This window comes from Micrasema longulum, unplaced genomic scaffold (assembly GCF_059751315.1).
Source record: "Micrasema longulum isolate JH-2025_06_02 unplaced genomic scaffold, ASM5975131v1 h1tg000018l, whole genome shotgun sequence".
Taxonomy (NCBI): Eukaryota; Metazoa; Arthropoda; class Insecta; order Trichoptera; family Brachycentridae; genus Micrasema; species Micrasema longulum.
The window spans coordinates 211,489-233,257 of NW_028277226.1; the positions used below are offsets into that span (position 1 = coordinate 211,489).

General features: G+C 31.8%; 1 protein-coding gene across 1 annotated transcript; it reads left to right on the forward strand.

Annotated features, from left to right (window-relative positions):
• The first annotated feature begins 2,188 nt into the window (after window positions 1–2,188).
• LOC148285638 (uncharacterized) lies at window positions 2,189–18,606 on the forward strand. Its single transcript, XM_088242637.1, has 2 exons — window positions 2,189–2,293; window positions 17,137–18,606. The coding sequence occupies exons 1-2, from the start codon at window positions 2,288–2,290 to the stop codon at window positions 17,680–17,682; spliced, it is 552 nt and encodes a 183-aa protein (XP_088098763.1). The 5' UTR covers window positions 2,189–2,287; the 3' UTR covers window positions 17,683–18,606.
• The last annotated feature ends 3,163 nt before the right edge of the window (window positions 18,607–21,769 follow it).

Consider the following 21,769-nt stretch of genomic DNA (forward strand, 5'->3'; position numbering starts at 1 on the left):
AACTGCCTGATGAGCTAAAACACGAAAAGTCGAAGAGAAAATCCAAAAGCACCGCATTTAAAACATGTTACTTTAATCTTTTTGATTGTTTTTAATGTTATTTATGGAGATGGTGTTAAGTACTGTTTTTTATGTTTCTCATTTTTTGTTTTCTTATCATTTCGGATATATCAACTCTGTACCTCACGGCAGACGGATGCAAATCCAAACGTCAAATGTTCAACAATAGTCTTAAGAGTCTACTTTCTCTAAGTGATTAATAATAATGTATAGAATTAATTTGTATTTTCAGTATCTGAATACATTGGTTCTTTCATTATAAGACTTATATTTCTTCGAAATCAATGGACATGATCATAAACTGGATACGAAAATAGAAATGTCATTTCATAAAATTCTGGATTTGCATCCGTCTGCCTCTGAGGTACAGAACTATGTATGATATTCTGTATTGTCACAAAAAAGTTTTCTTTTTATGTACGGTCCCAAATGAGTTTTTTTTTAATAGCTCCCGAGAAAATAATATCAACTATGTATATATATTTTATGTTTTATTAAAAATACTTTTTTTTTTTTAAAATATATTTTTAGACATCATTTAGCTAGCTTATCATTCCTGCCTCTGCAATCTGCATGCCTACATAATCGTAATAATCATAACAACCCGATACGTAGGTAAATAAATACCTTAGTTACATAAAATAGTACAGTTCTTAAAATCAATTAAACCAAGAGAAAGTTTGGCAGCTTTAGTGTCGTGCACTGCATATCTTTTAATCGGAACTTGATATTAAACTTATAGCTGCTTTTATACGGATCGGAAAACGACCCAGAAAACTGATTAGATTTCGACTAAGAAAATACTATGTGGTGTCTTTGACTAAGAAAATACATTGGTTGAAATACTTTAAGCGAAGGCTCACTATTATGTTGGAATTTCACTATTATTTTCTTCTTTTTCTTCCGGTGCCATGTCAGACAAGGGCGAATCGTCCATATAAGCGATAGTGCGTAGCTTACCATTATATTTGACTGTCAAAAGTACGAGTACTGTTTTATAGTAGTTTTCATTATTAAAAAATAAATCAAATAATTTATGTTTTTTTTATGAACATCTTTAAGCGCACTCAGCGCCCACGTTCCCAGCGAAAGAAAAAAATTGTCCGATTACTTCAGTCTATTTCTCCTATAATATTAAATTAAATAATTTTAAGATTTTTACATAGTTTTTTCACTCAATTTTTATGGACGCATTCTTTTGTATAAATATTAAAAAAAACAAGCCACCGTCAAATTTTAAGATAACGGATTTTACTGGGGATGTAATTGACAGAAACAATCAATACAACTGCAAAGAATGTGTGATCTTGGTCTTAAGAAGCATTATTAGGAAGTTAAGTGATTTTTCAAATATATGTTGAAAGACTGTTGAACTAACCCAAATTATGATTTTTTTAATATTTATCGTATTATCTTTCGCCCGTGACGTAATGAGTTTTTCTGCGTGACTTGACCTGACATTTTAAAAGAGAACCCCGTACGTATGAAAACACGGCTTTCCGGAAACCGGAAATATATAAAAACGCACAATTGACTGGTTGTTGCCGTTCAACAAAATTTGTCACGTTTCAAAATAGTTCATTTTATTAAAAGGTATTTTTGTTCATTTTTCAAACATTTTAGACAAACATCGAAGTACAATTATATGCTTAAATTTTTACTGCGGGTAAAAAAACATCTTCCACATCAGCCACTTAAACCAGACAATGACAGGTCATAAGCCCTGTAAATGCCTAGACTTCCATATTCCCCTTTCAAAAATGTTTTCCCTGTCTGTTGCAATAAATTTTTCTTTATAATTATTTTTCTAAATTATGGAAAGTAGAATATTTAACAGTAAAACATTAATTTTATATTTTGATATGCATACCTGTTATTCAAAATATCTCATCTTTTGCATAATGTAACATGACGTTACTGCACATTTTTCAGAGAGATTTTTATCGCAATCTTTCGCGAGTTATCCTATTTGGATTTCTCTCTGATTTCTAGTGCAGTATTCTGATCCGTGTAACTCTGGCATTAGAAGTAGCGAAATGACAGTGGGGTCTACCCCACTTGACCAAGGAGTAGTAGAATAAACATTTGGAGGGGTTATTTGTATATATCACTTGAGGAACCCATTTCTAGAGACGCAGTTTTCACCGATTTGTGAAAAGGCCAAGTCGAACGAGTTCTGGAAGCTTCCAGTAGCGTTTTGCAAGTGAAATAGAAATTGAATTGAAAGATGTTGGTGAGTGAAGACATTTACTTGATTAATTTTACGACTTATTATAAGTTATCATTATAGTGCATAGGCCACTGCATAGGTACACCAACCCCAGCGCAACTCGATTATTTTCGTTCCACAAATGTGAGATGACCAGTCTCACGCTGCATATGTAAAATCACATTTCAACAAAATCATATCAACCATGGAGTCGAAACTATACAAAAGCTTTTATTTTTAAAGATACACTGTAAATATTCAGTAACTAAAATTTGCATTGATATTTTAATTTTTGGGGCCATTTTCCACAAGCATCAAATCTCTATTAAAATATAGCAGTGAAGTTTTGGTGGGTTCAAACCTCAAAACTCTGATCCATGAGTCCGCGAGACCAGCAAATGGAATAACACCTGATTCAAATGCATGGTAAGCAAACGTGCTGACCATTTGACCACGAGGCGGACGTACATATAGGATTTTTTGAGTACTCATAGGATTCTTTGAAACCATAGGTTTTTTTAGGGAATATTTTTTTTTTCACAGAGGATGTTTTTTTAATACACTTACGATGTTTTTTACTACACGTTGGATTTTTTCGCAAAATTTATGTATTTTTTAATAATATTGACACAATCAGGAACGACCCATGCCTGTGAACACAATAATAATAAATCTTTGTTAACCATAACATACAATGAGTTAAATACAAAATAAAATAAATGGGGGAGTTATTGCCATGAGCAACTTCTTACAGCCTGACCAAAAACAAATAGAAAATACAACAATAATAAAAAATAATTTTTATCGGTAAAAAAAAAACAGTTTATTTTATTAGGATATTTTCGCTGCACGTCAGATTTGTTTTACTACTCAAAAGATTTTTTTACTTCATATTACTTACTTTTTTAACAACACTTAGGATTTTTTAACTACTCAGATTTTTTTTTAAATAGTAATCTCCTTGACTTTAGGAGCGACTATGATGTGAAAACTTGTTGATAAACTTTAATTTTTTTTTTCGATTTATAAAATACTTATTTTCTTAATTATTATTTTATTTCGTAATTATTTTTATGTTTTGTTACGAAATCAACTAAAACACATTTTCAATGTAAAATCTCTCTATACGTTTTATTATGTAAAATACGTGTTACATAATCGTTACCACTGATCGCGCTACTTGCCAGATAGCAGATGGATGCTGAAATTTTATTCGTTTTGCTGGTTTGCGGATTTTGCGTTGCTATTGTGGTGTCTTTAGTTACTTTGCCACTGAACCCGAATACAAATGAACGCAATAACTGATTTGGGAAAACCTTATACTGGGATTTTTCCAACCCTAATGTTCAAATTTCTTTCGCGTAGCACGCTCTATAAAATACTGTGGTTAGATCGGCACTTGTCGGTTTCTTGATTATTTATTCATACGATAACACGACACAGTGGATTAGAATAGAATTACTTATTAAAAGCTAAAATAACTTGTTCGCGATTGCGCTGAGAATATCAAAACCACATGTACTTTTGGTGACAGTTCAGTAGTTATTAAGCCAGAGAGAAAAATATTGTACCCACAGTAGGATAATTATAAAATTTTCACTAGAGCTCAGTAGGTAGCAATAAATTAAACACAGCAACCTAGTAAATGTGCAATACACAATAAACATAGTACATGTGGCGTAACCATCCACCTAAAAATGCATAGGGCGCTTAGACGCATAAGGCGGATTGAGTTCCCTCTACTCGTCCTTGTGCTACAATTTTTTCCATGTTATCTCTTCTCCTCATAACGTGGCAGAAGTACCTAAGAACACGGATTAGCCCAGTAAAAGAAAGGCGATGTTCTATGCCCAATAAGGAAATATCACATACTACGAATACCGATAAAATATATGTTAAATGAATTTAGAAAAATTAAAAGTATTAAAAAAAAATTTAATGCATAATTTTAAAAATAAAATTGTCAAAGAATGCGTCTCCGCAAAAACACAACATTTAGGCTTGACAATGATGACATCAAGATTTATATGATGTTCTATTTAAATTTCAACGGTCACAAACAAAGCACTTTTAGTTAGTGTTATGTCATCGTGTTGTATGTTCCCAATGCAAATTTGTGTGCATTTTTTATGGTCTCAATTATTGTCAAGTATTTTAGGTCGAATTGGCGATTAGCGGTATTTTGTCGCATATAATATGTGACATTAATATGACAGTCCAAGTCCAAGGACTGTAAAATATTGCATTATTTATTTATTTATTTGACGGACTTATGCAGTCCATTCGAACAATGGTAAATACAATTTCTTATAATAAATATAGGCACTAATAAAATAAAATACAATTAAATAAAATTAAAGGTAGGACAAAAAAATAAAAAATACTACCTCAAGACGAGATCCGGTCTATCTTAGTGAATTTTTAAATCAAAAAAGACTTACACCAAAAAAGTCCAGATCTTGTTTCGAGTTTACAATACGCACAATCGGGACATTGCTGCATGCAAGCCATAGTTTGTGTTGTGTTGATCGAGGAACAGCACATTATTATTTCGCAACCGGCGGATCGGAACATTGAATGCCACTTGTTCCAGTAACGATGATACATCAATTAAGTCATTCAGTAAATTAAACATAAATATGGAGTAAATGTTATTTATACGTTTTTGTAGAATTGAGATTTTTAACATTGACTCCATTTCTCCGTAAGTGTAGTCTCCCTTCTCGAGGCCAAGTATCCGTGCTACTTTTCTTAGCAAACGATGTTGTATAAATGAATCACCTTATAAAAAAACATCGACATTTGCAGAAATCGAACCCGGGAATTCGGGTATGGTAGGCCACAAAGGTGCTTACAAGTAGATCATAAAGCAGACTAATATCCATTCGATTTTCTTATTCAAGGATTTTCCTGACTAGCCATAGAGTTAAAACGCACATAAGAATATTCTAGTCGTAAAACAAATAAAATTTGTATGGAATACTTAGAAAAAACAATTGAGTGGTCAAATATACATTATTTAAATGTGACGTTTTAGACCTTTACTTTTAAAAAACACTCTTTTAATAATTGACTTTAATATAATTAAATTAAAATATTTTACTAAAACATGTTAACAGTTTGTAAATTTTAATAACTAACTTTAACCCGCCTGCGGCTTTGATAACGTAGTATCTTTATATAAATAATTCTTCGGTACGTGTGATGTCACTGAACTCCTCTTTAACGGCTTAACCGAATTACGTGCGGTTTTCAGCAAAATATAGATCTTTGCGGTGCGCGTGTTTAAAGATATTATTTTTTTCAATCGAATTTGTAAAAAAAAAGTTAGAAGCATAAATCTTCTTTTCATCGACCTACCAGGGTTGCATTTGACGAGAATGCATATACGAAAAAACCGGAAGGATATTTTTTTTTTAATTTAAAAAAGTTTGTTTTTGAATGTTTGTTTGCATTTGCAACAACATTAGCTTTTTATGGATCGCAATGAGATTCTTTCCTTACATTCCTTATAATTTCTTCCCATTTATTTCTTTCAACTGGAATCTTGGTAATACTAAAATAATATTGACCGACGTTCAATATATTTTTGAAGATCGCATTCATGAATAAAGTGCACCCCTGTTAGTGAAAAGAGCTGAGTTTGACATTTACAAAAAGAATTCTATATTTGAAAAAGAATTATTTTATGTTTAGGAATTCAACCATATACACATAATGTCCATAAAATGTAACATGATTAGAATGACAGTTGTAAGAAAAAGTTACGACATAACTTTGTAGTAACGTCAAAAGAGTTATTTATATTGACACAAGAAAAATCATTTGTATCTGTCGTGTTTATTTATTTTTTTAATACAATGCTTGAAACATAAATCAACATTAATGTATTAAATCAGCTTTAAAACTAAAAAAAAAACTAAAACTAAAAATAAACCTAATTATTAACGACGTTCTTACAAGGTTACATCATTTTGCAAAAACGTTAGAGATGAGACAAATTGATCGAATAAAAAAAAAGTTTTATTTGATGTTGTTCATGGAAAAAGTATAAATGTCTCATTTTTCGGTAAATAATTGTAGCTGGTTTTGGCGTTTTTTATATCAATTTTCGGAAACAGAGTTTCATGATTGCGTGAAATAACTGATAAAACCGATTCGATCAGCGATCAGTAATTTCCCATCACTAATGAAATTAGTTTGACAGCTGTCATTCTAATCAAGCTGAATTTTAAGGACTATAGGTACCTTCTTAAATTCAATATTTGAATATCAATAACTTATAGTTTTGGAATTCAGTCATAAGCAAGTACCTAGGTACCTACTAATTTGATTTACTTGTTTACATACATAAGTTTATTGTACATTATTTGAGACATGAGTCCCAACTTCGTGGGACTAAAAGTCCTGTGTTGAGATGAAACTATCAATGAAAAGTATTTTTCTAAGGTAATGGCAGTCAAGTTAACGTTCGGGCAGGACAACGTGTCGGGTCCGCTAGTAAGGAATAAATAAGTTGGCTAATTAATTAGTCACGCGTTCAGCAATAATAATTTGCCCGTTGGAGCGACATATTTTTTCGGGATAGAAAGTCGCCTGTATCGATTGCCGGTCTTTCAACTACCGCTATGAAAATAATGCTACGATTTGTTAGTCTACGGCGACATCGCATCGTTATAACTTTGACAAATCCAAAATCCTACTACAAAACTAAAACGAAAATCAAACCAAAGTAACCGTGGATGAGGCAAGTCAATTATAAAAATTTAAAGAATAAATTTCAAAGAGATTCTTTTTGACATCACACCTTACCGCCTACTCATTTGCCTGTAATGTTACTCATTGTTAAAATCATATACCATTTTTTTTTCACAATACTGTTTTAATTCTCGATAAAAATTAAGTGCAGGTAAACGACGTTTTACGCCGGGGTTCTGTTCCGAGAGACGCCGGCGTGAAAAAAATCGGCCTAAAATGAACACAAATATAATGGAAGAAATAAGGTTAGGTTCCGTGTCGAAATTCTTAGAACAATCTAACATATACACTGCCGAAACAATAAAATTGTCATTTTTTATGATACTCTCTCAGCTTTTGCGAATAATCTCTTAGGAATAAATCTTATTCAATAAGTACACACGTGCAACTTATTTTTTATTGCATTGAATGCTGTATAAAAAAATATTCGAAAATATGTATTACATCTTAATATTTAAATCTATTTTGTGTAATTCTATAATTGAAGATATAATATATGCATGTAAAATTGTATCGACGAATGCTTTCAAATATTATGTTTTCAAGTAGGTATGTATTTTTGTTGAATTACCTTCTTCTAGTGCCTTGCCGGGTCCCCCCGACGTAGGCGATCACTACAGCAAAAGCATATGTATCTGTCCTGCGCTAATTTTACATTTTGCAGCCAGGACGATTGCTTTTTGATGTACTCGCCGTAGTGATTCCTGGGAAAAGATGACCAGAGTGGTTTCCCGTTGCCTTCTCTGGTGGATTTTCTGTCGGGGTTACCTTCCCTCAGCTGGTTAGTTTTGGTTTTGAGGCGCCAAAAACTCGCCTTTCATCCTCTCGTTATCTGCTGTGATCACATCGTTATGAGTGTGATCCCATTGCCCAGGGTTCGCGACGTGGACGCTAACGAGTAGGACTAGTCAGTAGTGTTGTCGGTGGAATGCAACTGGGCGTTCGCAGCATTTTATAGAATCACACCCTCCAGCAAGATGTGACTCACTGCGACCCTACTGACAGTTCGAACCCCTTTGAATTACCTAATAAAATAAAATAAAACATGTTTATTTAATATATATCCCATATATATAAAAAATAAATTATAAATTAATTTATTAAATACAGTTTTAAATCGTTCACAAAATAAATAATAATCTCTTGATGTAAATAATGAAGTTTTTTATAATAAATACTAACTCTCCAGTTCGTCGGTACTACATTAAATAATTACACTTTTAAATAAAAAAAACCATCCAATTTCATTTGCTATGATTGTAGCTTCTTTTCTTGCAGAATCATAATAAACTACAAATATTTGAATATTCTTTTAATTTTAATAATAATAAAATAAAAAATATAATCATACATTTTTATTTTTCTAAAAAAAAACTAACTTGAAAACGATTTCACACACACAATAGGCTGATCGCGAACACGGTATTAGAATAAAACAATGTGTAAAGTGTGCCTGGTATTAGAATCGCGGCGTCTACTGTCGTCTGGTGTCGGCCGAACCTGGGAATCTTACGCCGGAACCAACCGGCTTAGTTGTAAATCGGCGTAAATCGACGTTTACCTGTTTTCTGATTTACTGCTTACCCTTCCGGCTATCCTAATGCAAAAAATTACGTCAACCAGTCGCTCCGTTGAGAAGTAAAGGCAACACAAACAAACAAACAGGCAAACACACTTTCGCATTTATAGTACGGACGGATGCATTAAGTCATTACGTTATTTATTAATGTGTCAACACTGGAATATATTTACGTTTTAATTATTAGTTTGATGTAGGCAATTCTCGGTTATTTAATTTGAATCGTCCACGCTTTGTAGATGCAATAATTAGTATAAAAAACCTCGCAATTAAATATAAAGTAGTATATACCTTACGTAACACGTTAACTATGCGGTTACAGTTATCTGTTACGTGTATTACTTAAACTGTGTATATAATGTAAAGGCAATGATATAAAATGATAAAATAATTTTTATTAGTGACAAATGGGATGAAACTTATTCTGCGGCTTAAAACGGTATCAATATAATAAAAATGTGTCTGGATAATAATCTCTTAACTTAAAATATTGAGAAAACAAAATATATAACATTTAGTAAAATTACAGTAAAATTACACCTTAACAAAACCTTCAATTAAAAATATGCCCTGAAATGCTTGAATCAGAACACCATATAAAATATTTGGGAATAATTGTTTATAAATATTTTAAATGGACAGAACACATAAAATACATAACACAAAAAAAAGCAAAATTTCCTATATTTTAAGTCGATAAGTAACATCTTATCCCTAATCAAATAAAAAAAAACTATCATTCATTTTATGTAACTCAATTGTAACGTATGGCATAATAGGATGGGGAGGCACTAATGAATCAATATTAAAACCTCTCGAATCCGATCGAAAATCAATTATTTTTTTAAAGCCCTTCAGGTATCCCAGCAACAAGTTATTTGAGGAATTTGTGATCTTAGGTATACGGCAATTATTTATTTTAAAATAAAAATTTTCTACCAAATCCTAAAAAGAACACTCCCAGACTACCAGAAGTCAAACTAGAGGATGGGTCATGGGGTCGATCACAAACCCTGAATTCACGCAAAGAAATTTCAGGTTTCTGGGCCCCAAAATATTCAATATGTTACCCGAACATTGCAAAACCATGACCCGGATTCAATTTAATAAATTTGTAAAAAAAATGGTTACTGGGTTTAGGTCGAGAAAAATCGGAAAATTCATTCAAAATACATTCTTAAATAATAAATTCATATTTTACAACTGCATAGTAAATAAACTAGTAGGTAGTAAAGTTAATGCTTATTTTTACATTAAAATGTCTGCCTTAAAACAGGTTGTACCTAGTTAGGCAGACTAGACATGATCCAGATAAATCTATTACCTAAGTGTGTCTGTAGTAGATGAAGTTATTGTTATTTTTGTTAATAAACTATGATTATTATTATTATTAATTATGTAAATGTACTATTGTACCGGTGTCAATAATTTGAATGAATCCGTAACATGTGATGCCATTTTTAAAATTTATTTTACCCAAAAGTATTTTTCATTTTCCCAAGAAGTCTGGGGAAACTCATTCTAGTTTTCAAATTCAGACTTATTTATTTATTTATTACAAAACAATAAAAAAAACAATACATAAAATTCTAACATATCCCAAACTACAAGATACTAAACGCCCTGTTTTGGATTGGAATGTAACACAGTGGAAAGGGATCAGTTTGTATGTTCGCAATAACTATACGGCAGCTCAATCACAATGGCCGCAGTTGTTGGTAATTACCAATGCGATAAAAATTTCTTAGTGCTTGGCCATAATGGCGAGCGTTTTGCGGCCGCGGTGAACTCAAAAATATGGAAACAAGTGTAGTGTCCATAGTGACCGCGACCGCGCCGCGCCGAAAAACGCTAGCCACTATAGCCAAGCACTTTAAAACAAGTGTTGGTTGATGACTTTTAATCGACGTGATAAACATCTGTGATTGATCACCTGAGATCTCATGTACAGTTTTCCACACCCACAAGCCGTAGGAAAGCAAGTCAAAATTTATCCATTAATAGAGCAATTCGCTTGCTGAATTCGTCTTCTGCACATAATACGGCAATGTTTATCTGTACATATGAGCAATAAAGTAGCTTTCTTCTTTTCTCTATTCATTAATGTTCTACCCCTGATTTTCAGTCAGTCCTTTATATAATGGGTTAAATATTGCGACTACTATTGTTATAGTAGTAGAAGATTTGTTTTTGAATTTTGTGCATTGTATTTGTATCCACACAGTGTTTTGATGAATATATGTCATATATATTTGGCATTTGTGCGGATGTTGGGCTACCAGGAACTTGCCGATTTAAAGGTACCTACGACAGTAGCTGTTACTTAACCTAATGTCATTACATTGTTTTTTTTCTTACTATTATTTATGTTTATACATCTGAGTGGATTTAAGTATGAATATGTATTATTTTATGTTTATTTTTTTGACACCACATATTAAAAATTAAATCATAGAAATTAATGCCTCGACACGGGTTGTGGCCAGAGAGGTTTTTATATTTAAAAAAAATGGTTTTTTATTTTATTTTAATTTTAATTTTATTTTATTAGGTAATTCAACAAAGATACATACTAGAAAACATACAATTTAAAGCATTCGTCGGAATAATTTAACATGCATATATATATTAAATTATAGAATTACACAAAATAGATTTATACGTTAAGTTGTAATACATATTTTTAAATATTTTTGTTTATACAAGATACAATGCAATAAAAAATAAGTTGTACGTGTGTATTTATTGAATAAAATTTATTCCTAAGAGATAATTCGCAAAAGCTGAAAGAGTATCATGAAAAATGTCAATTTTATTGTTTCGGCAGTACATATTATATTCCCGACACATGCGGGCCATAGGTGTGTGGTATGTAGCATTATTTGAAAACAAAGGCAGTTTAAATATTTCCCGATGTCTGAGTGTTCTCAATCCTGCATTTATTTGTATTTTTTTTAGAAGGTTAGTATCGACTTTGTAGTTTAATATTTTATACATAAATTTTATATCGAAAACAACGCGGCGTTTTATCAGAGAATTAAAATGAAAAAGAGTAAGAAGTTGCTCGAAATTTGAATTTGAACGTGGGTTAGAAATTCGGAACTTATGCAAAAGGTACTTTAAGAACTTTTTTTGAACAGATTCTATTGAATTTATATGGTTTTGATATTGCGGACTCCATACGCATGAGGCATACTCAAGATTACTGCGATTTAATACGCGAAACCAAAAAATATAAAATATACCAATAAATATAATTTACCAAATTCGAAAAATGACAGAATTATTTGAACAATTAAATTCTAAACAAATACTGCAAAAATCAACTTTCATTCGTTCTTAGTAGTTTTATTTAGAGTTATGTAACTCCAGCTTAAAGTAACGCAGACTTTGTCATTTTTTATCGACACGTATTGTTCAATTGTGATATATTTTATATTGAAATGACATAATGGCTTGTAACAATATTATGTCATACTTTTAAAATGATTTAAAAGAAATCCAATTTATTTTGACAATAGGCTTATTTTATTTAATAAAAACAACAACAACAACAACAAATCATCATGCCGTTTCCTCGTAGGGGGTAAGCACATAGAATATAACGCTATACTGCCGTCATAACGTCGCTTCAGTTCGTTTTTATCCAACACACCAAAACACAAATCTGCAAAAATAGAGCTTAAAAGTTTTTTTTTACAAATATGCATAAATAATGACCACAACATAAGACGAAAGTCGTTTAAAAACCCCTCTTAAACAATTAATAAACCTTGTTTTTAAATTTTAATTTTTGATGTTTTCTCAAAACTTCTTTTTAAAATTTTTAATACAACAGAGTTAAATTATACGATTATTCACATAAATTATAGAAAATGAATTATTCAATAGTATTTCTTTATGTTTTTTCAAATGTCTGAACTTTAGAATATTACGTCTTTTACTAGTGGTAACACGATGTTACATCACCGCGCGCAAAGGGATTATTTGCCACAGTCTTTTAAGAGTTAATATTACAATTATCTACAAAGTAAGTGTTGCAAACTGTAAAAATATTTATCAAAAAATGTTTACTTTACAAGTGGTGATACTAATTTATTAACGAATATTTTTTTCTAGTTTCATTTCAATAATTGTTTGAGGAAGTTGCTAGGTTCTATCAAGCTTTTTGTCTAACTAAATGACCATTATATGAATTTTCGACCTTGTTTTGGACACCTTTATCAATCATTTGACACTCCCAATAATTAACTGCATTCTACGAGTCACGACCTGGGTGAGAATTGCTCATAAACAGTTTACAATTAACTCACGTACTGGTGGATTTTTATAAGCTGGCGCGTGCGCTATACTTACGCATACGCATTGTGTAGTATCCGTGAATAAGCCCATGGTATGACATCGCACGGCATACGCATTATGAAAATGATCTGTCTCTCTCGCGCTCAGACGCGCTTATGAGCGTGACATAGACAACTATTGCTTTATTAGTTGCTAATAATATGGTAATACAATATACACAGGATGATTCTGCGTTCGTTTGAATTTCGCCGCAATTCTTAATAGTAAAAATATAATAATATGTACGAGCTTTAAGTTATGGATTAAAAACACTGGTTTATAAATATGTAGGTATTTTCATTTAATCGAATCATAAATAGGTCTATTATCTAGTGATGGCGCTTTCACAAAACTTACACAAAAACATTTTTAATGTACAGAATACTGATTTTAAAAATCTTGATGTTATGTATTGTTATATTAAATGTTTTTTAAAAAAAAATTACATTAGAGCGGTAAAAAACAATTACTTAAGAAAATGTTATATATTTATACGTTTTTATTTTTAAACAAGCATGTTTTTTATTTCATATTTTGTGATCATCATTATAATAATTAATAGAGTGTAATTAAAATGCACAGTACAAATTATATCGGAAAAAATATGTTTGCACACTTATTGATAAACAATAAATCTTGTTATTTATATACTTAAAACAATTTTCACAACTTCGCATTCCAGTTCTAGAGTAATTGACTTAAAAAAAAAACATTTTTTTCAAATTGAAATTACTCCCTGTTCTTGGAAGGACTATAATTAGTAAAATGCAACATTTTAAAAAATGATTTGAAAAATTCAAAATAATGACTTAAAGTTTTTAAGTAAATTAATATTACATGTTCTTAACCCAGTGTATTTTTTTTGATATACACAACCCTCTAATGCAACAGAGAATTTTTAAAAAAAGGTAGCACATTTGGTTAAAATTGAAAACAACGATTTTTAAAATCAATATCCTGTAGATTTTAAATGCGTAAGTGTTAGTTTTCTAAACGCGCCAGCTTAAGTTAAGCCACCAGTACCTTTGTGAACGTGGATTTATTTCGCTGTTTGGGCGTTTGCAGCCATTAAGTCATTTTGCTAAAATAAAATACTTTTTACGTGTTTTTAATGCACTCCTTGATGATAATCTAATGTTTAATCGAGCATTTCAAATGACGACATTGAAAAACTGAATGAATTAACCGAGACCTTTATTTTTCATTGCTCAAATATTTATTTACTTTAAAATTTATTTCAACAGAGAGGGAAAACATCATTAGGCATTTACAGGGCTTATGATTTGTCATTGGCGGGTTTAAGTGGCATTCACCATTCTGCCCATGTTTAAACATCCACATTTCCTCAACTCTTCCATCTGTTGACTTTTGTGAAGTAAAGGAGCTGAAAACTTTATTTAGTACGTGAGATTCATCCGGCTGAACCAAATCACCCACTAGGCAACGCCTAAAAATAATTTTCCAATATTTATACTTCTTCTTTTAACAGATAGTTAATTCAACAATGTTTGAGTATGTCCACTTAAACCAGCCAATGACAGGTCATAAGCCCTGTAAATGCCTAGACGTCCACATTCCCTTCTCAGTAATGTTTTCCTTCTCTGTTGAAATAAATTCAAATGTGAATAACTCATTAGGGAGGAAATCCAGCCAGTCGGCAAGCATTTGGACATTCTCTTGTTGATTTGCTTACTTATTCATTTATTTTTGAAACAATAACATAATACTTACAGTTTAGATACATATACAACTAATTATAACCGCGCCAGAAATCTTTCGTAACTGCCTAAAGCTTATTTAAGTTTGAAATTGAATTTAAAACTAAAAATATTGAGAAAGAAACATTATTCATAAGTAAGTTACCCAAAACGGATTGAATTCAACATTTATTTGTTAATGCAAAAGCGTATAATGTTTCAGAAATGTAATCTCCATTTTGATAAGGATATTAATTTGTTGGAAAGAGTCCAAAGACGAGTTACAACGTTGTCGCCGAGCCTAAAACGGCTTCCATATGTGAAGAGACTGGAAACTCTCGGTCTCACAAAGCTGCAGGAACGGCGAGAAAGGGGCGACCTGATACAATAAAAGCATCCACCCCTTTCCCGAAACTCTCTCGAGTCTTTTTTGAGTTTCGCATATCAATATCAATTTTTTAAAAACTAATTAAGCGAAAATTTAATATTTATTTACAATCAAACCACGGAAATAACAAAACAAAGAAACTTTTAAGGCTTTCTTGTAGCCCTCACTGCAGTATTGTCAATTTGTGATCAATCAAATACACATGGTCAGCACAATCACCTTTTTCTAATTTCCCAGTATGACAGTGGAGGAATACAGTGTTAGTTCCAAATTGAGACCGCCGCCGCACGCTCCAGATCCCGCCTTGGAAAGGAAGAAGAACGTAGTAATACAAACAAATCAAACAACGACACAAAACTCAAATACATATAGGAAACATTAGAATAATTTCCTCTACACAACATGCACTCAAGCAACAGAAAAAAAACAATACGTATCTTTACCAAATCACAGAGGAACATCAAATTATCAAGACACTATTGGCAAAATCCTAACACAGATCCTAACATGATCCCTATCGAACTCAAGCGAAATTACTTCTCGTCATAGTACTGAATTCCTCACAAAAACCATTATACTAATACCAAAAGTAGAAACAATCCTCTGCAAAGACCCTAATCGACCTAACAATCTCTCAGACCTTGGAACAGACGAAACAAGTCCTAGAGCATGGTCAGCGCGTGGTTTTCTTGAGTTATTCTACAATTTAGATTTGAAATTTACCACTTCCCTTCTATGGGACAAGAACAACACAGACGGACAAGAGTTCAGTTCAGACAACCGATGCTAGTACCCAAGTATGTATCCTTTTTATTAGGGCGACCTAATAGAGACATACAAGATACTCGACAGTCACTATAGCTGCCCAAATTTGGATCCCATGTTCTAGCTTAAACAAGATGCTCGTCTTCGAGGCCCTGTGGCCCTGTGGTCGAGACTGTTCTCAGGCTGGAGAAAACGAGATACAATGTAAATCCACGGAATCATTTCCTGAGCAATAGGGTTGTTGATGCTTGGATAAGCTGCCACAAGAGCTGATCTCATGTGTAGTCTCAATGGGTTCAAAAAAGGATTAGATTTGTTTCGGAAAAGTTAAAGTGCGCCAACAGCTAACTTTCGTTTAAATAGATTTAAGCATATTAGCTTTAGCTGCTCGTTTTAAATTAATAAAATAATATAATGGTGCGCGTTTTGTCTTATTAGGAACTTGATAATTCTTAAGACATTAATAAACAAATGTAGAATTTAATACAGTGGAACTTTATTTAAGATGCCTTACCGATCATTTTTATGGGATTTCACAAAACTTACCGCATTTACAATAAATATAAATATGAATACGGATATATCCATGAAAATGCGACATGAATTTGAAATAAAAATATTTTTTTCATTAAAACATCGCCAAACAACAAAGAAAACTTGTGAAAAAATGATATTTCTTCAAACATCAACGGCCTTCGTGGTTTAGTGGCTAAGGCGCTTGAATCTCGCATGGATGGTTCTGGGTTCGATTTCCGGTGAGAACACAAAAAATAAAATGTGTTTTTTTCTTTTTCCTGGGTGTTCTGTATTATAATTCAACACCGTAATTGGGACCCCTAGCCTGTTGAGGTGCAAAAAAAAATATAATAGGGAATAAAAAAATAGTACTAGCTTCGAGGTAAACCATGTCAAACCATATTTATCTCACACTGTGTTAGTGGCGAAGAGATCTACGAAAAGCCGGAAGATCTATCCTAAAGAATTTCAAGTCGTGTGACAAATTGACTTATGTACACATTCTGGACATTGGGGCATAAAAACAAATATTGCTCTTAGAAGATTTAATAAATAGCAGATTTTGATTTCTGGTGACATGGTTAGGAACGTGAAGAGAATTGATTGCAACATATATCAGACATCACTTATAGCATTAAAGTTTTTTTAATGCATATAAATAATGTATGCTAATGAATTATATGTATGCATATAACGCTGCTGAATGATGATACCCTTTTTATCCTGGAGTTTTAAAGTCTTTTCTCTGAAAGTTTTCCTTTTACTATTGCTACACTAGATTTATGAAATTCAATTGATTAAAAATTTAAACCTTGTCTTTCAGTACCTCATGGTTCTCTTAAGCGCAGTCGCGATGGCTTCATCATCTTGGATAGCTCCCCGCCCACAGTTGGGTCGGCGGACATGGATTAGCCAGCAAGTCGGACTGGCTCCACTGGCTCATGATGGAAAGGTTATAGACACTCCCGACGTGACCCACGCCAAGGTTTCGCACTTCGCAGCCCACGCAAGGCATCTTCAGCAGCATCACACGGATGGGGACCTAGTAACTTGGGATGGAAGCCAGCTGCTCATGCTTGGCTGCTCCCGTGCACTCCTGGGCTCCTGCTCCGGCTCACAAATCCTGGGCTCCTGCTCCGGCTCACGAATCCTGGGCCTCCCGCTTCCGGCTCACGATTCCTGGGCACCAAAATGGCACGGACCAATCGCTCACATCGAGCTGACGCACGATGGAAATTCGTCAAGGACACTCCAGAAGTCGCTCATGCGAGAGCTGAACATCTCGCTGCTCATGCTGCAGCTCTTTCATAAAGCCTATGGTTCAAATCACTACAACTACCAACCTGTGCATGGACATGGATCATGGTAGACAAAGCTGACCAGTTTTTGGTTACTCTCCACCGAGCTTTGAAACGCACTGTAGTTTATAGATGAACTGGCACCAATAAAGAATTCTACATTTTTTTTTATAACAATGTAAAAATTTAATCAAACTGGTATCAATTACTTATAAATTCGATCAACAATATGATTTCTGATCTCATGACAATGCCGAAATAATACATTTGTAAAATGATAACCATTTGAGAAGCTGGATTTGCTAAAAAAACTAGAATTGTATGAAGACAATTCCATGGCCGCTCTTAGTAGTAGTTTATTTAAAACTTTCGTAGAATATCTCAAAATGGATCCAAATGCAAATTCGTAGCTTATAAATTGGTTCAAAGATATATATAATATGACAAAATCACTGGAATCTGCATGCTTTCTGATTTTTTTGTCTATATTTATTATCGTCATATATAAAAATATATTATAACATTCCTTATTGATTTTAATCAATCGATAAAAATGCTGTACTATCTGGCATTTTTAAGTCCCTTAAAAGAATTCTTCATTCTATTAATCAACTCTTTTCTTAAAACCTGAGAATCAAAATGTTGATTCGACGGTTTTCTCCTTGCTTATTTCACCTTTTTTCAAATACACACATAAGACTCTTTAACTTATATATTTTTTACAATTCTCAGATGTGACATATGACTGATATATTTTTATTTTTGTATTTGCGCGCTTAATGTATTTATTATAAGAAACCTTTTTATTTTTAATTTATGTATTGTATTTTAATAAACCTCTCTATTACCTTCTTTTATTTTTCTCGTCCTTTTATAAGTCTTAGCTATTTATGTAATTTTTTCTTTCAAATCTTTATTTAATTCAATATGTTATTTATCTTCTAGCCTCTTTTTATACGTAAAACTAACTCAATAAATAATTTATTGAAAATGAATCTGTTTTTATTTATTTTTCCTTTTTGCTATAGGTCTTTTGCATATAACTTATTATTAAACTTTACATTACACATGCTAGTATGTCCAAATGTTTGTAAACAGTTGGACAGGGAGGGAGTTAAAAAGATCTAAATATGCTGGATATAAATTTTTTTTAAAAAGAGCCATTGACACATTTCTGGTCACGCGTTTACAAGAGTAGATCCCACCAGAATGCTCGTACGAGGTTTTCCTGTAATTTAAATTGATACCAAAACACGCACGACCAGCGGTTAGATAAATTTATCTTTTGTGGCCCCAGGAGTGTTCAGTGTCTTGGATAAACATATAAAGTTCTTTAAAACAAAAGCCATTTTTAAGATAAGAGTACAGGAATGTTGTGAGACATTGCATAGATTTATTTAAAATAATGCTACACAAAAATCGCACATTTCCCTCTTTCCAATCGCTAAACTTTTAGATATACGACAAATATATTGTTTCAATGTTCAAACTATATATTTCAGAAACTAAATTTATCCACAAGTAATTCAAATAGATCAAGTCAAAGAAGGAATCGTGTGATAGAAATACCACATTGTGCAACGAGGCTAGCACAGAGACATGCATATTTTATGGGCTCAAAAAATTTAAATTCCTTTTTTACTGATAATATTGCATTGATCCCATACTTTCAAAATTTTCCTTCTTTTAAAAACACGCACTATCCTGGATTTAAACTAAACTCTTTTTCTATGATATATTTTGTTGCCCTTATTATTTTTAATGTAATTTTAATATTTTTTATTTCCTTTTTTAATTACTACAAAAAAACCTTAGAATCTTTTATAGAATATTTTCTTCTCTTTTTGTGTTACACAGAAAATATTAAAATTGTCTATTTACTATGGGAACAAAAATTCATAAACATTTCTTGTATACCCACGAACAGACCATGCCTTTGTGGATTTTTTGTTTACTATTTTTACTGTTAATGTGTATTTCATTTCTATGTAATTATCCTTTATTTTTAGTACTTTGTTTTACCTCTTATGTATACTGTAAAAAAAAACGAAAAAATTGAAATTAATTGAAAAAATATATATAAATACTTATAGTACCATTAAGCGTGTTGTCCAGATGTTTATAAAACTTTATGTTTAGGTAATAATTTTTTTTTGTAGTTTTCTTTGATAATAATCATGTTGCATCATAGAGTTGGGGTTATGTTATTATTTTTTTGATAGTATGTATCTTTATGTGAATAAATAAATAAATGATAAATGAATAAATATGGATGTTTAAAAATAGGCGGAATGGTGAATTACACAGTTTGTTAAACCAAAAATTAGCAACGCTTTTTATATATTCTATAGAGCAAAACGACGTCTCTACAATTGTTGCGACTTATTACTCTGAGTGTAAAACTAACGTAAAGTAAGTTTAAGTTAAGTTAAGCCTTTTTAGATTTTATATTTTAAGTTGAAAGCTCAAGTCATACTCGCTAGAACTTAAATTCTGCATTTTAGGTCAAAACAACAGGTTTTCAGACTCTCCTTAATCTGTATCCTCTGGTATACAATAAGATCCAACATCGGACCTCTACTCTTTATGATATTTATAAACGATATTGCATTAAAAAATTAAATTTACCAATTTCTTTTGTTCGCGGATTGGAATAATAAAAATCATGAAAACAATTTATGGCAGTCTAGAAAACTGAAACTTCATAATTTTAAATCAATTACGGTACCAGCTAAGTGTAAGAATTTAATAATTATTATTAGATTAAAATAAAGTATAGATAATCATAAATAAGTAAGTATACATATGTCTCTCGAATATAAATAACATAGTAATAAATGTAACATAATCAAATAATAACGCGCTGATGATTAAATAATTCATTGGAGTATCCAATTGTTAACCATTACATTAATAAGATTAAACTAAACCTTGATCAAAATATTTATGAAAAGAATCCGAAATGGTTAAGAAGAAAACCCAATAAGTCAACATTATTTTGATTTGTCCAAATTTTTGTAGACAAGGACTGGATTCAACTCCTGGGGAGCTGTTATATAAACATATTACAACAGAGATGAAGAATATTTATGAGAAGGTAATATAGAAGTCTAGGCATCTACAGGGCTTATCACCTATCAATGGCTGGTTTAAGTGGCCACTTTTCACACTGTAAAACATTCACTACTCTGCCCATATTTGACCATCTTCATTCCTTCAATTCTTTCATCTATCGATGTTTGTGAAGTTAAAGAGCTGAAACCTTTATTTATGCGGATGAGATTCATCTAATTGAATTATTTCACCTACATACTAGACAACGGCTGAAAATGTTATTTTTTTCAGCTTTTTAACTTCACAAACATCAATATATGAAAGAATTGAAGGAATATAGTTGTTTGAATATGGGCAGAATGATGAATGTTACAGTGTGTAAAGTGGCCACTTAAACCAGCCATTGACAGGTCATAAGCCTGTAGATGACAAGACTTCTATATTACCTTCTCTTAATGTTCTTTATCTCTGTTGTAATATGTTAAGCGTATTCTGGTGTTGAACATTTAAAATGATTTTCATTAATATTAAAGCGTCGCTTTATTTCCAGTAATTAACTAACATTTACACTTTTTTCTCCTTGACGTATTTTTTTTCTTGTTCATTTATCTTGGATAGTAGATCATTTATGCCTAATTTTATTAAACAGAAATGTAGATCATTTGAACTGCCGTCATATTTCATCGTTAGTTTATGACACATAATCATTGACATCCATCCTTTGTTTGCTGGTATATAATTTTATAATGTATTTTATTAAACCAAGTTGTACATATCAAACATAACATCTTACGCCAAACAATTATAAAATAGAGAAAGAGAAATAGATGGAAAAAGATGTTACAAAAATTATATTTGGCAGAATGATGAATGTTACAGTGTGTAAAGTGGCCACTTAAACCAGCCACTGACAGGTCGTTAGCCCTGTAGATGACTAGACTTCTATATTACCTTCTCTTAAATGTTCTTCATCTCTGTTATAATATGTTAAAATAACAGTTAAGTGTTTCTACTCACATACTCCCCACATTAAGGTTCAACACACGACTTTGCATTCACTTTCTTTCGTCTTATCTATTTTAGTGCTCGCTGAACTAAAGCTTC